At 36.6% G+C, this 23,053-nt stretch overlaps 1 protein-coding gene and 1 pseudogene across 1 annotated transcript in view; both read right to left on the bottom strand.

The window, feature by feature from the left end:
* CORIN (corin, serine peptidase) overlaps positions 1-23,053 on the bottom strand; it is a 219,043-nt gene that overhangs the window by 188,411 nt on the left and 7,579 nt on the right. Inside the window, exon 2 of the mRNA XM_004268336.4 lies at positions 17,485-17,685. Coding sequence (XP_004268384.1) covers positions 17,485-17,685 — 201 coding nt within the window. The remainder of the gene's footprint in view (positions 1-17,484; positions 17,686-23,053) is intronic.
* LOC117200844 (uncharacterized) lies at positions 1,597-1,709 on the bottom strand (annotated as a pseudogene).

The following is a 23,053-nucleotide window of genomic DNA, read 5'->3' as shown; positions in this document are numbered from 1 at the left end:
TAAAAAATAGGACTGTGTGTGAAACCTGGTCTTGAAAAATATAAATTGTGAAACATCTCCACTCCCTGCCTTTTTCATGTTAGGATGGAAATGAAAATAACTGGAATAGAGGGCTCTGGGATAATTAAGCCAAAAAAGAGAAACATGGGAAGTTTAAACATGGAAATGAATGTACAGAGTTGGAATAGCAAAGAAGCAGAGTCAAAATGAGTAAGGCTGCCCCAGATTCAAATGGGGCAGATATAATGTGAACCTAGAGAGGTGGAGATCTGAAAGGTGAAATGGAAGGCAAGAAATACCTGACACAAGGGGGCAATGTTGAATCAATTCTGTTTCTGGAGACACTATAATTTTTTCCTATAATTGAGAAATTTTTTATTATGAATTTTAATAATAATGAATTAAATATTTAATATAGGGTTTAACATATTGGTCTATAAAGACTTTGCTTTCTCTAGGTGATTTTCCTAAAACCATGAAGTACAGTATTTTAATTACAAACTAGTTAATATCAAAATTCCTTTGTGCAAACAGTACAGAGAGCAGCCCAACTCTCGATTATGGGAGCAAGTTTAAACTCTACTACAAATGGCACTAGAAAAAAAACACCTTATAAAAGATCCTGAGAAAATTGATCATATGTTGATAAGGTGAAAGAGGGCACATGTGCATTCACTGTACTAGTCTCTCTACTTTTGTGTGTGATTAAAAATTTCTGTGTAAAATGATTTTTTTTAAAGAAAAGATTCTGAAATATTGTTAAGCAAGTAATCTGAAAGCCCACCCATTATAAACCTCCATAAATTTTTGGTAAAATAAAACAAATGTTCTTACGTAAACAGCTGAACTCTCCATAAAGAAAGGGAAATCTCAAGATTGCAGAAATGCAACAGTGAACTGAAAACAAGAGCAGTGAGTATGTGAGATGACATCACAGGAATGAAGAGCACATGGGTGAACATTTCATGAGCAGATATTGTAATGGCCCTGTCTTGGAGGAAGTCATCAGTCTCAACAAAGAGATGAGGCTTTGAATCCATAGGAAGTACAAATAGGAACCGAGCCCCCCCCCTCCCAACACACACACAAAAAGCAGGAACTCAACTAGCTCAGCCATATGATGAGGGAGCTTGTCTGACTCTGCCTAGACTCTGATTTGACAAAAATCTTTCTCTGGACGCTTCTTACTACAGCTCTGGCGCTCCCATGGGTTTGAATTTACAACTACAAATGTGATCCAAGAATCCCCCAAGCCAAAAGTTAACATAAAAATTGGCCCTGGGACAGTGATATCTTGGGGTGACTGGTCAAACCAAACACAAAATTGTCCTAAGTGACATACCCTGAATCCAAAAAAGTTTATAATCTAAAGTCATAAAATAAACAGAAAACAATTCACTAGGGGAAGGAATAATAATAATCATTAGTCACAACCAGCAGCAATAATTGAAGTCTGAGAACTTCAGACAATTGAACAATCTGACAGAGGCTATAAAAACAAGTATGAATAAAATAACTAAAGACAAAAAGGTAGTAATTAAAACCATTTGAAAAAAATGACACACTATAAATGAAGAACTAGAAGATTCAAAAAGAAACCAAATAGAACCTCTAGAAATGAAAAATATGTATGAACATTATAATTTAATTAGCAATAATCATGCCTTGGATAAACCTCATTGGCTATGATACTGCCACTGCACAAAGCTGAACATTATAATTTAAAACTCAGTGAACAGATTAAAATAGAATATTAGATACTGCTGAAGAGAGAACTAGAGAATTAAAAAATAAATCTGAGAAAATACACCAGAATCCAGCACAGAGATTTATAGAGGATGGATGAGAATGTCCAACATAAGAGTAATTAGAGATCCAGAAAGAGAGAATAGAAAATCAGGAGTGAGGATATATTCATAGGATTAATAGCTGAGAACTCTCCCAAACTGAAGAAAGATCTGAATCCTCAGATTCAAGAAGCACACCTTCTAAACAAGATATATAAAAAGATATCTACAATAATAAATGCTGGAGAGAGTGTAGAGAAAGTGGAACCCTTCTATACTGTTGGTGAGAATGTAAATTGGTATAGCCACTATGGAGAACAGTATGGATGTTCCTTTAAAAACTAAAAATAGAGTTGCCGTATGATCCAGCAATCCCACTCCTGGGCATATATCCAGAGAAAACTCTAATTCAAAAAGGTACATGCACCCCAATGTTCATAGCAGCACCATTTACAATAGCCAAGACATGGACACAACCTAAGTGTTTATCAAAAGATGAACGGTACAAGAAGATGTGGTATACATATATACAATGGACTATTACTCAGCCACTGAAAAGGATGAAATAATGCCATTTGCAGCAACATAGATGGACCTAGAGATTATCATATTAAGTGAAGTAAGTCAGACAGAGAAATCCAAACATCATATATCACTTCTATGTAGAATCTTTAAAAATTGATATAAATGAACTTATTTACAAAACAGAAATAGACTCACAGACATAGAAAACTTATGGCTACCAAAGGGGATAGCAGGGGTGGGAGGGAAAGAGATAAATTAAGAGTTTGAGATTAACATATACACACTACTATATATAAAACAGTTAAACAACAAGGACTACTGTATAGCACAGGGAACTATATTTAATATCTTATAATAACCTATAATGGAAAAGAATGTGAAAGAGTAAATATCATATGTGTATGTATATATATATATATATAGAGAGAGAGAGAGAGAGAACTGAATCACTCTGCTGTACACCTGAAACTAACATGTTATAAATTAACTATACTTCAATTAAAAAAAAAGAAATCTACAATATATCCCTTACAGTGAAACCAGAAAGGCAAAAAATAATAATTTTTAAAGCATCCAAAGACAAAATCCAAGTTGTCTACAAGGAAACAAAAATTAAATTTGCATTAAAATTTCTGATAGCATCATGAGTACAGAAAAATGTGAAATAAATTCTTTAAGTGGATGAGTGAAAAAAGATTGTCAGTCTAGAATTCTGTACCTAGTTAAACAATAGTATTGAGGGTGAAATAAGGATAATTTTAGACAAATAAAAACTGGAATAGCCTCCACTGAAAGAACTTCCAAGGAGTATATTTAATTAAGGAGAGAATTTAACCCAGAAAGAAGAAGCAGGATGCAAGAAATTATGGTGATTATTATATTATGTATACTTGAAATCTTTCGTAATATTTGAAAAGAGTGTAACAGCCTTCTTTGTTTAAACACTTCATTAAATTGCCTCAAAATTTTGGATGTTGAGAACCACTGGCTATAGTATCTATTTATTCTTATAGAAACCAGAAACCTAGGGCTTACTGCCTCACTTCCTCAAAAACATAGAGAAAAATAAGAGTATCCTCCAAATTTTGAAATTTGAAAAAAGAAAGAAAGAAACCCTACATCTTGGATGCACAAAGGAAATAAGAGAGAAAATGATATAATTTAAGTTAAATTGTATTATTGAATTATTCTGATTTCAGAATTTTAAACTATATATTTGTTGCCTACATATCCTATGTAAATAGTAATTAAGATTTTATATTATTATAAGATATGCAAAACTGCCTATGTAATTTAGTTGTGAAATGAGGTAAGCAGAAGTGGAAATTTATGTTAAAACAATTATAATGGTGATATCATTATTCAGTCTGTACATAGTACTGTTCAGAATCTTTAATAGCTATTTATATTATTACAAGGCCATAGGTGCTTGTGAAAGGTGAAAGATGTGGGAAATACAGAGTAGTGCAAAGAAGAATATAAAAAGTTACCTATAGTACTATGACTCAGAAATAACCACTGTAAACATTTGGATATATATCATTACTGAAGTCAAACGACCTAAACACAACTTCCAGCTTCCTTACTCACTGCCTTTACAGATGATATTTAAACTCTCTCAATGTTAATTTCTTTACTGTACCATGGGGGTATTAACAGTATCTACTTAATGAGGTGTTCATGTAAGGTATATAGTACAATACTTGGCACACAATAAATTTGACTTATTTCACTAGGCTTTTTTTCTTTCATACTATATATCATATATACTTAACATAACATGAATATATTTAACATTACAATGCACTGTACATATTCAATGTACATATTACTTAGTAGCCTGCTTATTCACTCACTAATAGGTCTTGAATATTTCTACATATCAGTATGTATTCTTCCACAACATCATTTTTAATGGTTGTACATTTTTCCAACATTTGATGGATTAAGAGGAAGAGGGAGAAGAACAAAAGACTGATTAAAAACCCATAGGAAAGAGTGGCATGGGCTTATAAATACTACCAAATGTAAAATAGATAGCTAGTGGGAAGCAGCCGCATAGCACAGGGAGATCAGCTCGGTGCTTTGTGACCGCCTAGAGGGGTGGGATAGGGAGGGTGGGAGGGAGACGCAAGAGGGAGGAGATATGGGGATATATGTATAGCTGATTCACTTTGTTATAAAGCAGAAACTAACACACCATTGTACAGCAATGATACTCCAATAAAGATTTTTTTTAAAAAAAACAACCCATAGGAAAGAAATTATAACCCAGAAACAAAAAACACAAACCTTTAAAAATTTTATATATTATAAGAAAGCAACAAGAAAATGAGTTTAACCAAACAAGAACTCAAAGACAAAAGAAAAAAACATTGGAATAAAAGAAAATGAGGCTATAACACTAAAAATATTAACAGTAAAAATATTTAGAAATAATAAAAATTAAAGAAACTTAGGATAATCATTATGAGCACAATTAAGAAGATATATGTATAAGGAAGACAGCAAGTTAACAAAAAAATGTTCCTCTGAATCCAAGAACCCAAAAGTGGAAGAGAAAAATCTTGAAAGATGCTATAAATTTGTTTTCCTGAAATGAAGGAATAACTGAGTCTGCATATGAAAAGGGCAACCATATTTCATTATGACCTCAGAATGACAGACATCAAGATATAAACTATTTAAGTTAATAAGTTTAATAGAATTCTTCAAGAACTGGGCATCAAATGTGTTCCCTGCTCATGGGTTGTCACTTCTTCCAGGCTTTTTTGGTGAACAGAGACAAACTGGTATGTATTTTTAAAGGAGGAAAAAATACTGAGTTTATACCGATATTACCAATTCAAAATTAAGATTATAGGGTTTTAATTTGTTTTTATACTTGTACTTTTTTCTCTTATGTTGAAAATGTTGGTTCCTGAAAACATGAATATAAATACTTATTTGCTTTCCCCTATAATGTACAAACAATAGCTTCAAAATAACAACCCCAATATAATAATAAGTCTACTTAATGGAAGCTTGAAATTGATTAAAGATTTAAATGGAAGACCTGAAACCATAAAACCCCTAGAAGAAAACATAGGAAAAAAGCTCCTTGACACTGGTCTTAGCAAAGATTTTTTGAATAAAATGCCAAAAGTACAGGCAACAATAGCTAAACAAACAAGTGGAACTATATCAAACTAAAAAGCTTGAAAAGACAACTTATGGAATAGGAGAACATATCTGCAAATCATGTATCTGATAAGGGGTTAATAGTCAAAATATATAAGGAACTTACACAACTCAGCGGCAAAAAACCCTAAATAATCCAATTTTAAAATAGGCAGAGGATTTGAATAAACATTTTTCCAGAGAAGATATAAAAATGGACAACAGTATATTAAGGGCCAGGGCTTCAACATGAATATTGGAGGGATACAAACATTCAATCGATAATATTCTAACCCTGGCCCCCAAAATTCATTGTCCTTCTCACATGTAAAATATATTCACTCCATCCCAACAGCTCAGAAAGTCTTAAATCATGTCAGCATCAAAGTCTAAAGTCCAAAGTCTCATCTAAATATCATCTAAACCGTATATGGCTGAGACTCAAGGTATGGTTCACCCTGAGGCAAAATTCCCCTTCAGCTGTGAACCTGTGAAACAAGACAAATTATGTGATTCTAAAACAAAACGGGGGACAGGCATGGGAGAGACATTCCCATTCCAAAAGGGAGAAACAGGAAAGAAGGAAGGGCTGACAGGGCCCTACCTGAACACTGATGGTGCTAGATGTGTCCCCACATATTACCTGCCTTACTGCCTCTCGTGATTGGCTGGAAAATGACCACTTGGCCGACCCCCAAACTCTAGAATAAGCAAAGATTCTTGATTTAAGGTCTTCATTTCTCTCCCAAGGCAACCCTCCCATATTATTTTTTCTATTTTTTGTTGACTTTCAAGGACACATAATATGGTAACATAGTTACTGTGGCTTAATAGCCATCAGATCATCATAAATCATCTCCTGAAATGTATATCCTAAAGGCCTTTGTCCAGTGCACATCTGTAAACACAGAACCACAGCAGAAACAAACTCTCTGCCTTTGATTACTTAATAAACAATGGAAGAATTGGAAAGTAATTTCAAGGAGGGAATTGCAGAATTCCAGAACTCCCACTTCCTGAGGTGATAAAATTCTCATTAGTACCTATAAAAGCATGGTGGGCCTTCCCATAAAATTGAAAACAAAAGGCTCTGCTCAGCTTATCTAAGATAATTATATTATGAATAAGTTTTTAAATCTAAGAATTAAACTATAATCTGATTAAAAATGGAAACTCTAAGACAGACCTTTAAAATAAAACTTTTATAACTGTAAATAAAACCTGATGATGTTTAGAAAAATGATATATTTATTATAGACTAGAAGTAGTATGAATTAGCAATCTTGTCTTTTAAAGAATTAAGAATTGAAATGAATCATGTTTCCTTCGGGCTCTGAACCTCTCTTACAGAATTTCTCAAGTTATAAATAACACATTCAGGTCTCAAGGCAGTTACTAGACAACTGACTACTTGAGGACAGGACTTCTAACTGACCCACCATTAGAGTCTACAGAGCCAAACCCCAGAGCTTGGCACCCAATAAGTAGCTGCTTAGGAGCGAATGGTGCTTCTTAGAATATTAACCTAGCTTCTCAGAAATTGAGATGTCTCACAAAACTTGGAAGAGTACATATATGTCAGAGTGAGTTTACACCAATTAATATAATCATAAACAAGTACTGTGAATCTAATCAATTCAAACACCACATGTAGGTATTAGGTTAATGATGCAGAGCAGCAAAAAAGAAGAATAAAATAAGTTAACACTAAGAGACAAGGAATAGTTTGCATCAAATGTGAACTGTTGCAAAACTTTTGGCTTGGAAAAGTTATTACCATACTCATTCCAACTACAAGTAAGTGAAAAGGCATATTCTTCAAAGACACAAGTAACAGCAAACAGATTCCCGCTGATGGGTTTCTTGCTCTCAGCACAAAATTGTACAAAGACCAAAAGCCTGCGATAGCAAATTGAAAGATTCAGGCAAAAGAATATATACAGTGCCGGTTTTCTTTCAGAACCACAGAGTAAAGTAAATTACACATTTAAAAAAAACTTTTATGTGAGAATCTGGCTTTTAAAAGATCATTTTAGGAGCTTCCCTGGTGGGGCAGTGGTTAAGAATCCACCTGCCAACGCAGGGGACAGGGTTCGAGCCCTGGTCCAGGAAGATCCCACATGCCGCGGAGCAGCAAAGCCCATGCGTCATAACTACTGAGCCTGCGCTCTAGGGCCCATGAGCCACAACTACTGAAGCCCGCACGTCTAGAGCCCATGCTCCGCAACAAGAGAGGCCACCAAATGAGGAGCCTGCGCACTGCGACGAAGAGTGGCCCCTGCTTGCCACAACTAGAGAAAAGCCTGCACACAGCAACAAAGACCCAACGCAGCAAAAAATAAAAATAATTTGTTTTAAAAAAGATCATTTTTGTCCTTGAATTTGATCAGGACTGTTTCTGCAATGCTATTATCTGCTACCGTTTTTTTTTTCTTTTTTTTCTGTACATGGATCAAGTGTATGGGGCTGTTCTTCCTCAAGAGGAACCTGTGATAATGAATCTGGAGAAGAAAGTTTTGAGCCAAAAACCTTTTTGATGTGACAATTTAACTCTGACTCTTGTTTGCTATAATAATGTATTATAGGCACATTACCTTTGGGGGAAGATGTCACCTGGGGGGTACTGCGGGATTCATTTTGGAGAAGGGGTCTGGAAGTCTTGCCCAAAAATCTTTGCAATGGGAGGAATGGGACTGAAGCTAAAGGAGAGCAAACCAGGTACTGCTCCATTATCCCTTTCAAAAGCCTAGCTCTGCAAATGATTGAGTTCGCTCTCTCTGGGAGGAACCCAATACATCCCAGGGACAGAGTCATCTACAGATGCAATGAGGAAGAAGAAAAGGAGAGTGGGGAGAAAAAAAGAGAGACTCCATACCTACATTCAAATTTCCTTTCTCCCTCTCCCAAGAATTATGCAGATCCTTATTAGAATGCTACCATGCCAACCAGATAAGAAGGCAACAATTATTTAAATGCTTCACTTGTTCTTGCTTAGATATTGATATTAGCCAGAGCCCACGTCTGAATCTCATAACTGTTCTTTAAGCCGAAAGAATATGATTTAGCATATAGAGAGGGCAACCAACTATACTTGAACCTTGGAGTCTAACACTGGTGGCCAGCAGAGCACATAAGGGATGGTGTCCAGGGTCATGACTACAGTAAATTTTGGAGTAGCAAATTCCTAATGAAGTAGTTTAGGCAGTCCTCAGACTCTCCCAGTTACCAAAAAGAAAACAAAAGAAAAAAAAAACCCACCCATTTCCTCTAAAGCATGTGTCCTTAATTATAATCCAAAGACCTCAATGGGCTTATACATAAAATTTTTGCTGTCAATCCCACTCCTGGGCATATATCCAGAAAAGATGAACACTCTAATTCAAAAAGATATATGCACCCCAATGTTCATAGCAGCATTATCTACAATAGCCAAGATATGGAAGCAACCTGTGTCCATTTACAGATGAGTGAATAAAGAAGATGTGGTGTATATATATATGTGTATATATACATATCTATAAGTATATATGTATATACATATACATACAATGGAATATTACTCAGACATGAAAAAGAATGAAATAATGTCATTTGCAGCAACATGGATGGACCTAGAGATTATCATACTAAGTGAAGTAAGTCAGAGAAAGACAACCGTACATGATATCACTTATATCTGGAATCTAAAAAATAGTACAAATGAACTTAATTACAAAACAGACTCACAGACATAGAAAAGAAGCTTATGGTTACCAAAGGAGAAGAGGTGGGGGGGGATAAATTGGGAGTATAGGATTAACAGATGCACACTACCATACATAAAATAGATAAACAACAAGAATTTACTGTATAGCACAAGGAACTATATTCAATATCTTATAATAAATTATAGTGGAAAAGAATTAAAAATAATATATATATGCATATATATATATGTATATATAACCAAATCACTTTGCTGTATACCTGAAACTAACACAATATTGTAAATCAACTATACTTCAATTAAAAGAAAATTGCTGGGCTTCCCTGGTGGCGCAGCGGTTGAGAGTCCGCCTGCCGATGCAGGGGACGCGGGTTTGTGCCCCGGTCCGGGAAGATCCTACATGCCGCGGAGCGGCTGGGCCCGCGAGCCATGGCCGCTGAGCCTGTGCGTCCGGAGCCTGTGCTCCGCAACGGGAGACACCACAACAGTGAGAGGCCCGCGTACAGCAAAAAAAAAAAAAAAAGAAAGAAAATTGCTGTCTATGAAGAAATTAGATTGGATGGGAGAAAAATAGCATCTCTATTTCCATTAACCTCCAGTTGAAATTTAGCATACTTAAATGCTTATCAATGTAGGCAACAATCAGAAAAACTATTTAGAAATCATAGCTATTTTCATATCAACAGAGTTATTACAGACATTTCAAAATATTATGTATGCTCATCCATATTATAAAATTACAGGTATTGACCTAGGCTGATATCATTATTTAATATGTTAATAAATAAATACATGTATTACTATATCATGAATTTATATTTCCAATATTTTGATAACTAGATTTTAATAAAATTGCCTTTCTTTTTGATTCTGTGCAATGTGTTTTAAGCACCAAAACGTTATTCTGAGAAGGCACCTATAAGCTTTACCAGTTTGTCAAAGCAGTACCTGGCACAAAAAAGCTAAGAAGCTCTGCTATAGAGCATCACTGTTTTTCCTGAGGATGTGACAAAAACAGCTAGAACTCAGGTACCCTAAAGCAGTATTTCACAAGTTGAAGAATCAATCGTACAGGCTTTTTCACAGGAAGAAATTATGCAGGTATACATAAAATTAAACACAAACCCCTTTATACCTATAGGTCTAACACACAATGAAATCAATATGTATAAATTAAACATAAATGAAACTACAAAACTAATAAGATTTAAATTAATTACATTAATGAATTAATATTAACAGTGTTCTGCTAAGACACCATGAATATGGTGCTAACTCCTGAAGCACAGGTTCTCCTGTATTTAGGAAGCTTATGCTACCATGTATCCCCGCTGAGTAAGTCTGTTTTTCTCTATTTTAACTGCCACAAAGGCGTCCTTTGTACAACATGCCAGTACATACTTTAGTTCTGCAATTGAGAAGACTACCAAATCTGCCTCTGTTCCTTTCTCGATGGCTAGCAAATGTCTAAGAAATACAGCTTAGCAGCAACTTTATCAAAAATAGAAACACAAATACAGTCACCAAAATTTTATCTCAGTACTTGTTATAAGATGGTTATCCAGGTTATCAAGAGTAGGTGTGCATTATTTTTTATTACCATTGAAATGAAAGCATACATTTAAGAAGTTCTTATAAAGAATTCTTGGGTCCCCCAGAAAAAACTGAAGTCCCTCAGCCCCCAGATGAAGAAATACTGTCCAAAAAACAACAGAGGAATGATGTCATTCACACATATAAGCACAGATTCCCCCTCCAAACCGCACAATAATCTGCAGTCAGTAATGTAGAGAGGTGGGTACATGAATCTGAGAACAGCATAACTGACTTAAGAAGAATATAATTAAGACACCCAGGATTCCACTCTGGACAGGATTAGAAAATGTCAGGGAAAAAGGAGAAGGGACTTTATCTGATTTCAGATGTCTAATTAGAGCCCCTCTCCCCATATTCCATCCTTGGATAGTTTCCTGATAAATAGTAACCCAAGTAAAACTTCAGGACTTGCTCTGATCCTCTTAGCTTCGTATTCTCGCAGAACTCACTTACAAGCTAATAGAAATACTGTGTTAAAAGCAGAAAACTAGGAAGAAAGAATAATCTTAAGGTTTCTGATTGGTATACAAGCTTTCTACATGCAGCAAATTCGGAGTATGTGTTCAGGGCATTTTGGTACCGAGTTATCAGTGCTAATAAATCACTGCTATTTAGACAGTTTCACTGTCAATCCAAGTCATTTTATCTTCAGGGACTGTATAATTCATTGAGGAAAAAAAATAAATACAAGGTGAAGAATTGTTAGAAGAGTGGTTGAAATAAATTATGGTATAATGAGAGTATGGAAGGCTATTTAATCACTGTAATAATGAATTAGAGCTAAATCATTGTCTTAGAGATATTTACATGAAGTGTCCTTGAGTGAGAAAAACATTATGTAGAAAACTGTACGTAATAAATGTGATCTCATTTTTTGAAAAACAAAAACACCTCTATGTGTATGTCATTCTGTATACAAGTTTGTGTACATATGTTTATATATAATTTATGAGCATGGAGAAAACTGTAAAATCATACACACCAGGTTGTTAAGATGGGCTAACTGTGGGCAGAAATAAGGTAATATGATGCAAAAGGAAGAAGAATTGAAGTGATTTATGCAAAACAAAAGGAGATAAAGTCTTCCGTTTTAAAATAATATATATAATATGATCATATTTATTCATTACAGAAAGAAGAAAAACCAATTCCCAATGTTGGAGGAAATGAAAAAGAAGCAGTAGAGTAGATAAGGAAGGTAAAACTGATCGAGGGGTAGGAAATACTTCCAGAATGGCACGGTAAGACCCTCCAAAACTCTGTTCCTCCATAGAAATAGTAAAAACACTGGGAAAAAAATATCAAAATCAGATTTTTCAGAACTTTGGAATTTAACCAAAGGCTTGCAGCAGAGGAACGTTTGTTCAAGAAAAATGGCTGAATCACAGTGAGAACTATGAGCTTTGTAGCGTTTTTTGTTTTCATTTTTGTTTTTTATTGGCTGCGTTGGGTCTTTGTTGCTGCGCGCGGGCTTTCTCTAGTTGTGGTGAGCGGGGGCTACTCTTCGTTGCGGTGCGCGGGCTTCTCATTGCTGTGGCTTCTCTTGTTGCGGAGCACAGGCTCTAGGCACGCGGGCTTCAGTAGCTGTGGCACACGGGCTCAGCAGCTGTGGCTCGCGGGCTCTAGAGCGAAGGCTCAGTAGTTGTGGCGCACGGGGCTTAGCTGCTCCACAGCATGTGGGATCTTCCTGGACCAGGGATAGAACCCGTGTTCCCTGCATTGGCAGGCAGATTCTTAACCACTGCGCCAGCAGGGAAGTCCCACTTTGTAACATTTTAACTTGCCATATTCCCATCACCCTCTCCTCAGTTCTACAGGAGCCTTGAAAACCAATGAGCTTGCAACCATGGTATCTATAAAAACCAGCAACCTAGGGGGAAGAATAGGTCTGAAGCTCCCCAAAAAGCCACCCCCAGAGAATTATCACCATTCAACTTGTCTAGAAGCTCCCCGGAAAGGATCCATTCTCAGTACTTGTCTTTACTTGATCTCAGAGCTTTCTCTTTGCAAAAAGTTCTATCCCCAGGGTACGTGTGGAAAACAATCTGTGGCAATTGTTTAACATCACAGTTACCTGAGGCAAGGATACCTGTTGTAAATAAGAGGCTGACCAAAACACTTAAAAGGAAGAACTAGGGAATGAGATGTCTGAAGAGGCCTTTGAAAAGCTCTGACATATTCCCTGGGATACTAGAAGGCCAGGGCGGTGCCTATATCCAAGAAAAATATGAAAAGCCAGTCACAAAAGCCACACATTTATTGTATGATGACCTTTATATGAAATGTTCAGAACAGGCAAATCTATAGAGACTGAAAGGAGATTAGTTTTGGACACAGGCTGAGGGAGAGGGGAAATGAGGAATAATGGATACAGCATTTCTTTTTGCAGTGATGAAAATGTTCTAAAATTAGATAGTGGTGATAGTTGCACAACTCTGTGAATACATTTTAAAAATACTGAATTATATGTATTAGAGGTCAAATTTAATGGTACGTGGATTATACCTCAAAAAGCTTTCTGTAAGTGAATGAGAGGTATGATGTGTTTTCATCTGATCTAGAAGATTTAGGAGCTGGTCATCAAAGAGCACAATGAGAGAACAAAACACTTGATGCTTTCAGCACATTAGCCCACTCTCATGTCACTTTAATTCCTGATTAGAGTTTCTAGGCTATTTTATTTTGTGCCATATTATTTTTAACCCAAAAGCTCTTGGTTGGTCAAAGAGTTTTTCCCTCTCCTTAAAATTCAATTTATGCTTAAATATTTATAAAATATATAAGAAGAAAAGATGAAAATAAAAATCTAAACACAGAATGCAACCTAGGAAAATCCCTTGCTGAGATACAGCATGAAAGCTAACTATGGGCCTTTTTCCTTTCCATATTACAACTGGTTTTCAAAATGTAACTAATGAAACTCCAGATGTAACAGATGTCACATAAAGCCTATTTCACATTTACAAAGCTCTGCCACACAGTGTAACCTAGGAGGCATCTGGCTAAAACTTTACAAACTGCAGTATTCTGTGCTTTGGCATGATATTAAGGACCCCAAAAGGAAGTGTCTTAAGGAAAGGCTATTTCCTGGTACTCTTTGCCAGGAGTTCTCCCCTTCGTTTTCTACCCAGGATATTGAGAAGGACAGAAGGTCTTGCCACTGTAGTTTTGGACTAGAGTGGACTCAAAAAGCTTTTACATATGCCAGAAATTTAGAATGACACTTTAATTAGAGAATAATATTTTTTTAAAAAAGGAATAAAAGTAAATTCTCTGCTAGGTGTTAGTAGAGAAATAAGCATTAAATTATACTTTAAGTAAAATTGGTTAAATAAATATCAAGTGAGAAGTGTGATTTGGCATCACCAATAAAAAGAGGTCAGATATTACATTTTTGAAGTGACTGTAGTTCATTTATTTATTCATTCAACAAATATTTTGTTGAGCACTGGCTATAAAGCAGTAAACAAAATACATTACTCTCCTGGAGCTTAAAATTTGCTCAGAAATGCTCCTGCTACTGAAAAGAAAGCAATGAAATTAAATAAGGAAGCATGAAATACTTGAAAGAACACTGGTCTAGGAGTCCCAAGACCTGAATCCCAATTCCATGGCTAACAATTAGTAAATAAGTGACACCGGATACATCAACTTAATTTCCCTAAGCCTCAATTTCATACCTTGAAAAATGGTCTGTCCTGCATACCTTGTCAGCTAATTATAAGGGCCACAGAGAGATAAACAACAAGGTCTTACTGTGTAGCACAGGGAACTATATTCAATATCCTGTGATAAACCATAATGGAAAAGAATATGAAAAAGAATATATATATATATATATGTATAACTGAATCACTTTGCTGTACAGAAGAAATTAACACTGCACTGTAAATCAACTATACTTCAATAAAATTTAAAAAATAATAATAAGGACCACAACAAAAATATTCAAACTTGCCCTGAAAACTATCAAAAGCTCTATACTCACAGACTAGCAGTATTACTGAAGTGTATGAAAAACTATCAAATCCCTAACAATAAATAATTTTAGTTATTATAGACAGTCTATTGAGGGTCTATGTGGTGAGACAGTAAAGCCCAAGGCTAACTGTCAAGTATATTAACAAGACAGAATGACACATTTTCAAAGGTTTTGACCTTTCTACATTTAATCATTCTAATTTCACCTGGGTTTCCTTTACATGTCAAATTACGTTCATATTCTCAAGCAATGTTCCACCCATAGGAAGAGAAAATGAGTCAAACAGACTCCCATCAAACTTCCAAACTGAGCAGCAAGGACCGTATGTTTCTTTATTCTTCAGGGTATGTGTTTGTCACCTCTATTTGAATCTTAACAAATGACAGAACTTTCAAAATAGAGACAAATCCACCTTGTAAAAGAAAATAACAATTGCTATAATTGCAACCACATTAATTGGACTGAGTTTTTGCTTAAATTACTTCTGCCCTTTTGTTGAAAAACACTGCCCTAAGAATAATGAAGTGCTTGTTATAAAGCAGAAACTAACACACCATTGTAAAGCAATTATACTCCAATAAAGATGTAAAAAAAAGAAAGAATAATGAAGTGCTTAAGACATGACTGAAATATTAAAAACTTCAAAATTAAACTCTTGAGGAAAACAAATTTTACTTAGCATAATTTGGGTTTGTAGTATTACCGTCAGGTAATGAATATGAATCCGTATAAATCGCTGGTGAACTCTTAAGCATAAGAAACAGTTAATATCTATCAGTGCTCCATGAAACAACGGAAGCCAAACATTCTGACTCTTTGGGGCTAGAGAGATAGAATAATCCTGCGTTTCTTCAGATACTAGCAAACATACTATGATAGCTTAAGAGTCAGCTTAATCCTTCCCTTCCTGGCTCAGAATGAAAATAAATATTCTGTCCTAGACCTAAGATGTGATTTCCCTTTGGAGGTTTTCAGGAAGGAGGGAGCAACAAACAAGAAAGTGATCACGGATGAATGGGTTTTGGGTAATTTTCAATCACATAACCTTGTTTTAGGAAGTAGAAAGTAAGACTCAAGACAACTGCAGAGAAAGCTCTTAACAGTGACTGTGCTCTGATTATGATTTATCAGCACTGACTAGGTAACTTTCCACACTAATCCACTCCCACTAGCATTCTGGAAGGTTAGTAACTTTACTAAAAAAATTGGAGGGGTATTGAGGGATAGAGTCACATTCCGGAGCATATCATCTGTTGCCATCTAACTGGACCCATCTCCACCCTTTCTGTCTTCTCTCTCTCTCTGCAAGCACTTTTTCTGGAATAACTGACAAATATCTCCATGTGTCCTCAAATAGAAGTTTTGGCCATGCCATTTTCCTCAAGGTGTGATTATTTGTCAGTCACCAACAAGTAAAATAAATTGCATAGCCAATAAAACCAGGAAATGAGAAAGAACACACAGACACCTCGACAGCAAATGAAGGGATCGCTCCTGTCAAATCCCTTGGCATTCGATTATAGAACTGCGTGCCTGGTCTTCTCACTTCTCGCTGTAAGCATCTCACTGCAAACATTTTCACCACATAACTAATTGACTGTAAGGCAATTTTGCAATGAAAGTAAACCACCTGGTTGACAGTTTGGTTTCAACGGGTTGAAATGTGTTATCATTTCTTCCAGGTAGAGACGTTATTGATGGCTTTATTGAGCTGACAGAAGACAATTTGCTTTCTTATCTTGAAACACTGCACTGGAGGAGAAAGAGGCTGAGGGCCCCAGAGGTGCAGAGCTGAACCTACATTTCCCATAGAACTTTGGAAAGTCTATCAACGGACATGTGACAGTATGCGAGGAACAAACACCAGTGGAGAAGGCTTTCACAGCGCAATACAGAACTCAGTTACAAATATGCATCCTAGTATTTGGAAACTGATACCTCTCTTAACAAAGGAACAAATTTTAGCAAAAAAGATAAAGTACAATGCTGAACGAGGAGACAAATCAACAAGCAAAAAAAAGTGTATAAAAATACTAGAAACAGAAGACTTGGAAGACAAGGTACAACTCACAAAATAAACTCAGTTATTTGTGCAGTGTCACCATGAATCTACACACATTTTAAACATATTCAAAAATTTTGTATTTAGCAATGTCTTTTTAATTGTTATTCATTTCTCACATTTCATTATGTCTTTTTAAATGTCCCTCTTTCATTTTTTATCTTTCATGGTAAAATTGCCTTACAACCAATTAATTATGAGGCAGAAATGCTTACAGCAAAGATGTCTAAGGCAAAGATGCTTACAGCGAAATTACCTCGAAGAACCACAGAATTAGGATACCTGCCACAAGGCACAAATAACAAAATAAGTAACTTAGTTTACTTATTAATTTAACCATCTCAAAATAAGTAACTTAAAACTTAAAAAACAGAACCACCGTAAAATCAACACTGTCATACTGGGGCAAGCAGCATAAATTTTTATGTCTCAGAAACACTGAATGGCATTGGTACCTTTTTATTTCTTACTCCAGTCCCTATCTGGATGGCTGAGCTGAGGGCATTTCATGTTTAGTAACAGGGCACATGCTTGCTAGATAAGGGAGCAGAGCTTTTCCTGTGTGACCAGTAAGTGATTGTGATTAAGAGCATCAGCACACTTAAAAATCTACCTGTGGGTTCCACAGACATTAAAGGGCCCAGCTATTTAGTACCTTCAGACTTACTTGTGCTCCTGTGATTTTGGTCCCCTGGGAGAGAAGCCTCCATAGTCCAGGCTGGAATGTGTTGGGTGGGATTGGCAGTAGATGTTCTGGTGCTCTCGTTATGAGTTGTACTTGGAAGAATAACATCATACACATGGACTTCACCATCAGTGACCAAAGGTTCACTCCCATTTGATTTAAAATAGGCTTTTTTTAATGTTCCTGAAAGACCAAACAAAGATATTTTAAAACATTACTAGAAGTATTTATTTTACTTTATTTTATTTTAATTTTACTTTTTTTTTAATTAATAAATTTATTTATTTATTTTTGGCTGAGTTGGGTCTTCGTTTCTGTGTGAGGGCTTTCTCTGAGGCAAGCGGGGTCCACTCTTCATCACGGTGTGCGGGCCTCTCACTATCGCGGCCTCTCTTGTTGCGGAGCACAGGCTCCAGACGTGCAGGCTCAGTAGTTGTGGCTCGCGGGCTCTCGAGCGCAGGCTCAGTAGTTGTGGCTCACGGGCCCAGTTGCTCCGTGGCATGTGGGATCTTCCCGGACCAGGGCTCGAACCCATGTCCCCTGCATTGGCAGGCGGATTCTCAACCACTGCACCACCAGCGAAGCCCCTTATTTTATTTTTATTTATTATTTTTGGCTGTACTGCATGGCTTTCAGGATCTTAGTTTCCCCAACCAGGGACCAAACCCGTAACCCCTGTAGTAAGGGTGCGGAGTCCTAACCACTGGACTGCTAGAGAATTGTCTAGAAATATTTATTTTAAAAAACGTATTAGGGAAACTCTAGAGCTGCTTTCCCAGGCAAACGCAAAGAGAAAATGATGGCCAGCAAGACCACCCACTTCTCGAGACAACCAGTAGTTTCTCTTCTGTTGTAGGTCACATAACCCTGTGAGGTGGCTATTGCTTCTCAAGAGCTAAAGGTTTAGAAATTGAGTCTCCCATCCAAGTTTCCTAGTGCCCAAAGAATTTAGGGCAATTCTACCTCACCTGGGACTCACCACAAATAAAATGTGGCAAATCTTACAGTGTTTCCTTCCTGCTTTCTCAGTGTCTCAATTTCACACATCATTTTAGGCTCCTCAGTACCCAGGACACAAGCTCTCCCTATCTTTCTACCTTCCACAAAGGACAACAGTGCCAGCTTACCTGCAGCCTTCTATTTCTCCACACTTGGCACTAAATTTCAGTGAACTACACACAACAGATAATAAAAATAACAGGGCTCAAATATTTCCCAACACTCGTAGAAACGCCCCCCCCAAAAAGTAAAACTCCAATTCCAGCAAAACTAAAAGAAGAAACTATATTATCTTCATCTTCGACCAGAAGCTATAAATTTGATTATAAGAAATAGGCATTAAACTAAGACTATCAACTGGTCACTTTCTCAAGGTATTTATTCATGGACAAAATAAAGAGTCCAACCTAAGACTATTGGGAATCCCCTAGGTTTAGCTTTAGGCAGAAAATCTGAAAACTTTGAAAGAGATCATGTATTTTTAACTCAGTCAAAATAGACAACAGAGTGTTTCCAGAATATAGCACTCTGGTTGAGTATGCCACTAAAATAAATGAATGTGATATTGATCCATTATAGAAATACCCAAGGGAGACTTTTTTTTTCCTAAAAGCATTTACAGTGAATGCTCTACTTGGCTCTCACTTTTCCAAACAGCCCATGGACCATTAAAAAAAAAAAAGAAATATAAATAAAATGTTTAATATCAGTCCACAGAAAAAATTTCTCTCCATGTGCTTGACACTTGGAAAACATTAACTACAGATCAAAATAGAAAAGCAGCTGTTTTCTAGCTAACTAAGGTCAACAGGATTCTAAGTAAAAAGGTGGAGTGTAAAAGTTAAATCATGACCACGTGGTGCAGGTAACACACTCCCCAAACTGTGCGATTATGAATAAATATTAAATGCAGTAGGTGAAATGAAAGATTTCATTTAATTGTTTATGATTTTCAAAATGATTTAGAATTGATCCTAGATCAAGATAAATGTATGCGATAGATTTGTTCTCTATATAATGTGTATTTTATTCATACAGAAAAATTTACTAATTAGATATAATTTTATTTTTCACTTATTAGTTGCTCTCTTCTTTGCTAATTTTGGCATAGAGATTTTGCACATAACATGTTATTTCCACTAACATGGCTATAATGAATGTATAAGACCCATAAAATCAATTGACTTATCACACTGACCCTATAAGTCAGCATCCAGCTCTATCAACACACTTTGAGCAAATGCCAACTCCTCAGTTATATCCCTGTGTAATTCACTTAAAGGGAGTTCCTTATCGTATGAAATATTTCAACAGTTGTTCTTAACATTTTGTTTGTAATGACTAGCCTTATTAATAATCTTTCCTTTAACTTTTTCACCTAACCATAGGGGTGAAAGTGCTAATAATATTTGTTTACTCTAAAATATTCTTTAAACACCAACTTTTTCAGGAAACACTGCCTTGAAAAACAACTTCCTTAAAAAAAAAAAGCAGTTTCCTTGCTCTTAAACTCTCCATATCAAAGCAAGTTGGCAGAATAGAAAGATGACACATGATATACGGTAGTTGCTGCAGCTAATGTCCCTAAACTATATTTTTGAGAGAATGACAAAGACGACAAGCCTAAAGGACCTGTCTTTAAAAGCCTAAACTGACTAGACCATTTGTTTTCAAGCATCTCTGGAAACTAACCAACTCTCAGCTCACAGTTGGTCCTCTATTACGCATTTTTTAAAAGCACAAAAGACAGGATTCAGTAAGACTAAATACTGTTAAGCTACATCACGATGAGCTACAAAAATGCTGAGAGATATCAGTCCAAAGTAGAGTGTTCATTCTTTCAGTGTTGCCCCATCCTTTTCCACATTCCTATTTTAACAGTGCTGTGGTTAAAAGTACAGATTCTACAGCCTGACCACCTGGGTTTAAATCCCATCACTACTTACTAGCCCTGAAACTTTGGGCAAACTCTCAACTGCCATAAAATAAGGAAAATCAAAGTACCTCCCCTTATTGGGCCGGCCATTAGGATCAAATTAGTCAATACATACATAAACACTTGGAACAGTTCCTGGCATACAGTAAGTTCTCAATAACTGTTAGTCATTACTACGCAGTAATAGTAATGAAAGTAAAATTGTCTTCCTTAGGGCTACTAAGGTACTTTTATATTTTATTTTTATTTTCGGCTGCACTGGGTCTTCGTTGCTGCGCATGGGCTTTCTCTAGTTGCGGTAAGCGGGAGGCTACTCTTTGTTTCAACGCGCGGGCTTCTCACTGCGGGGGCTTCTCTTGTTGCGGAGCACGGGCTCTAGAGCGCAGGCTCAGTAGTTGTGGTACACAGGCTTATTTGTTCCGCAGCATGCGGGATCTTCCCGGACCAGGGCTCGAACCCGTATCCTCTGCATCGGCAGGCAGATTCTTAACCACTGCGCCACCAGGGAAGTCCTAAGGTACTTTTAAATAAATGCCAATTTCCTTTTCCTCTAAGTGCATCCCAGCATAATAAAATGGCTAAGGTAATTTTCAAAAGTGAATCACTTAACCCACTTTTGGAGTAAAATAACTGTGACTCTTTCATGCTAAGTTATTAATAGAAGGCCACATTACATCAAGGCTGTATGGCTCAAAAGTGTTTCAGCTATAACACAGCTCTATTTAACAATGTTTAAGAAACAGTCTGCATTTCCAACAATAATAGTCAAGTATTACTGATCATTTACAATGAGTGGATTGAGCACTGTGGCAGCAAAATAATGCTCCCCCCAGAGATGTCCACATCCCAAGTCCCAGAACCTGTGAATAGGTTACTTTACATACCTTACATGGCAAAAGGGATGTTGCAGATGTAAGTTAGGGAATCTGAGATGGGGAAATTATCCTGGATTATTCAGGTGAGCCCACGGTAGTCATGGAATCCTTATAAGCAGAAGAGGGAGGTAAGAGAGTGTGTGTCAGAGCTATGCAGTGTGAGAAAGACTCAATGGGCCATTGCTCATTTTGAAGATGGCAAGGGGCCACAAGCCAAGGAACGCAGGAAGCCTCTAGAACCTGGAAAAGGCAGAAAACAGACTGGCCCCTAGAGCCTCCAGAAGGAATACAGTACTACCGACACCTTAATTTTAGCCCAGTGAGACCAATTTTGGACTTCTGACCTCCATAACTCTAAGGTACTATATTTGTGTTATTTTAAGCTACCAAGTTGTTATAGCAGCAAGAGGAAACTAACACAGGCACCTTACTAAGTATCCTTACTATGGGCATTTATTGAGTTAGCCTTCCAACAATCCCATGAAACAGATGCTATAATTAACTCTTCTTTATGAAGTCTCAGAGGGAAGGAAACCAAAGCTTACAGAAGTTATTTAACTTTACCCAAGAATTGAGTTGGGACATGACACACACCCATACACACACACCCACACACCCTTCTCATTTTGGACAAGGTATACAAGTTAAAAAAAAATCAACCGTCATCTGCATGTTAAAAAAATTTATTTTCCTATGATATGAGTTTGAAATTAATTCCTTATCTTTATATCTCTAGCCATGTGGTAACATTTACTTTGCATTTTCTATGTGCCAGGAACTATGTATTTACTCTCTGCTGAAAGTAAATTACAAAATTTAGTAAGAGTTTCTTATCATCGAGATGTTTATAGATTAGTTGGCGGAGACAGGCATGTAGCCTAAAACTACAGACCATGATACAAATGCTTTGAGAATGACAGGCATAGGACAATCCGGTGACAATAATTAGAGAAGAAGTTGTCATTCCATTTGAGAAAGTCAGGAAAGGTTTCTTAGGGAAGAAGATCCTCCATGTAAATCTTAAAAGATGATTAGGGATTTTCTAGGTTTGAGCCTAGAAAATTTGTGGGGAAGAGGGAGTGGTAGTAATAGGGAACAGAGAACTTTCTAGATAGAGCAAAGGGGAAAATATGCAAAAGCTGACTAGCAGGTAGTTAAACATGGCTGGCACACAGGGGACTGGCAAGAGAAAAGGTTTGAAAGGAAGTAGAAACCAGCCTGGGAAGGGTATTCCTGTCATAGGTTTGGAATTGATCTTGTTGTGATAGAGAAATTTTGCAGAGTCTTAAATGGGGTAGAATGTTATAATGATCACTCTGGCAACAGGGTGATGCTTGAAAGGGGCTAAGTCTAGCAGACAGTTAGAAGGCTATTGCAAGAGTCCAAGTGAGAAAAGAAGGACTGAGTCAAGGCAAAAGCAGTGAGAACAAAGGGAACATTTGGGAGAGAGCTTTCAGAGGCAAAATTGTAAGAACATAATGGAAAGAGTCAGAGGTCCCTTCAAGGTTTCCGGTTTGAATTACTGGGTAAATGAAGATACTTACCACGATGGGGTGGTTGCGTTAGTGTTATTCATCAAATATTTTCAATTCTCTCCCATTCTACTAGGGCACATGCTGGGGTTACATTCTTTTGCCTCATTCTGTCTCTTGATATCTTTGATGTTGGTCAAAGGGTACGAACTTCCAATTATAAGATGAGTAAGTTCTGGGGATCTAATGTACGGCATTGTGATTATAAT

Source organism: Orcinus orca, chromosome 4, assembly GCF_937001465.1.
Source record: "Orcinus orca chromosome 4, mOrcOrc1.1, whole genome shotgun sequence".
In the NCBI taxonomy this organism is placed as follows: domain Eukaryota; kingdom Metazoa; phylum Chordata; class Mammalia; order Artiodactyla; family Delphinidae; genus Orcinus; species Orcinus orca.
The sequence above is the reverse complement of the archived record's forward strand: the minus strand, read 5'-3'. Positions and strand labels throughout refer to the sequence as shown.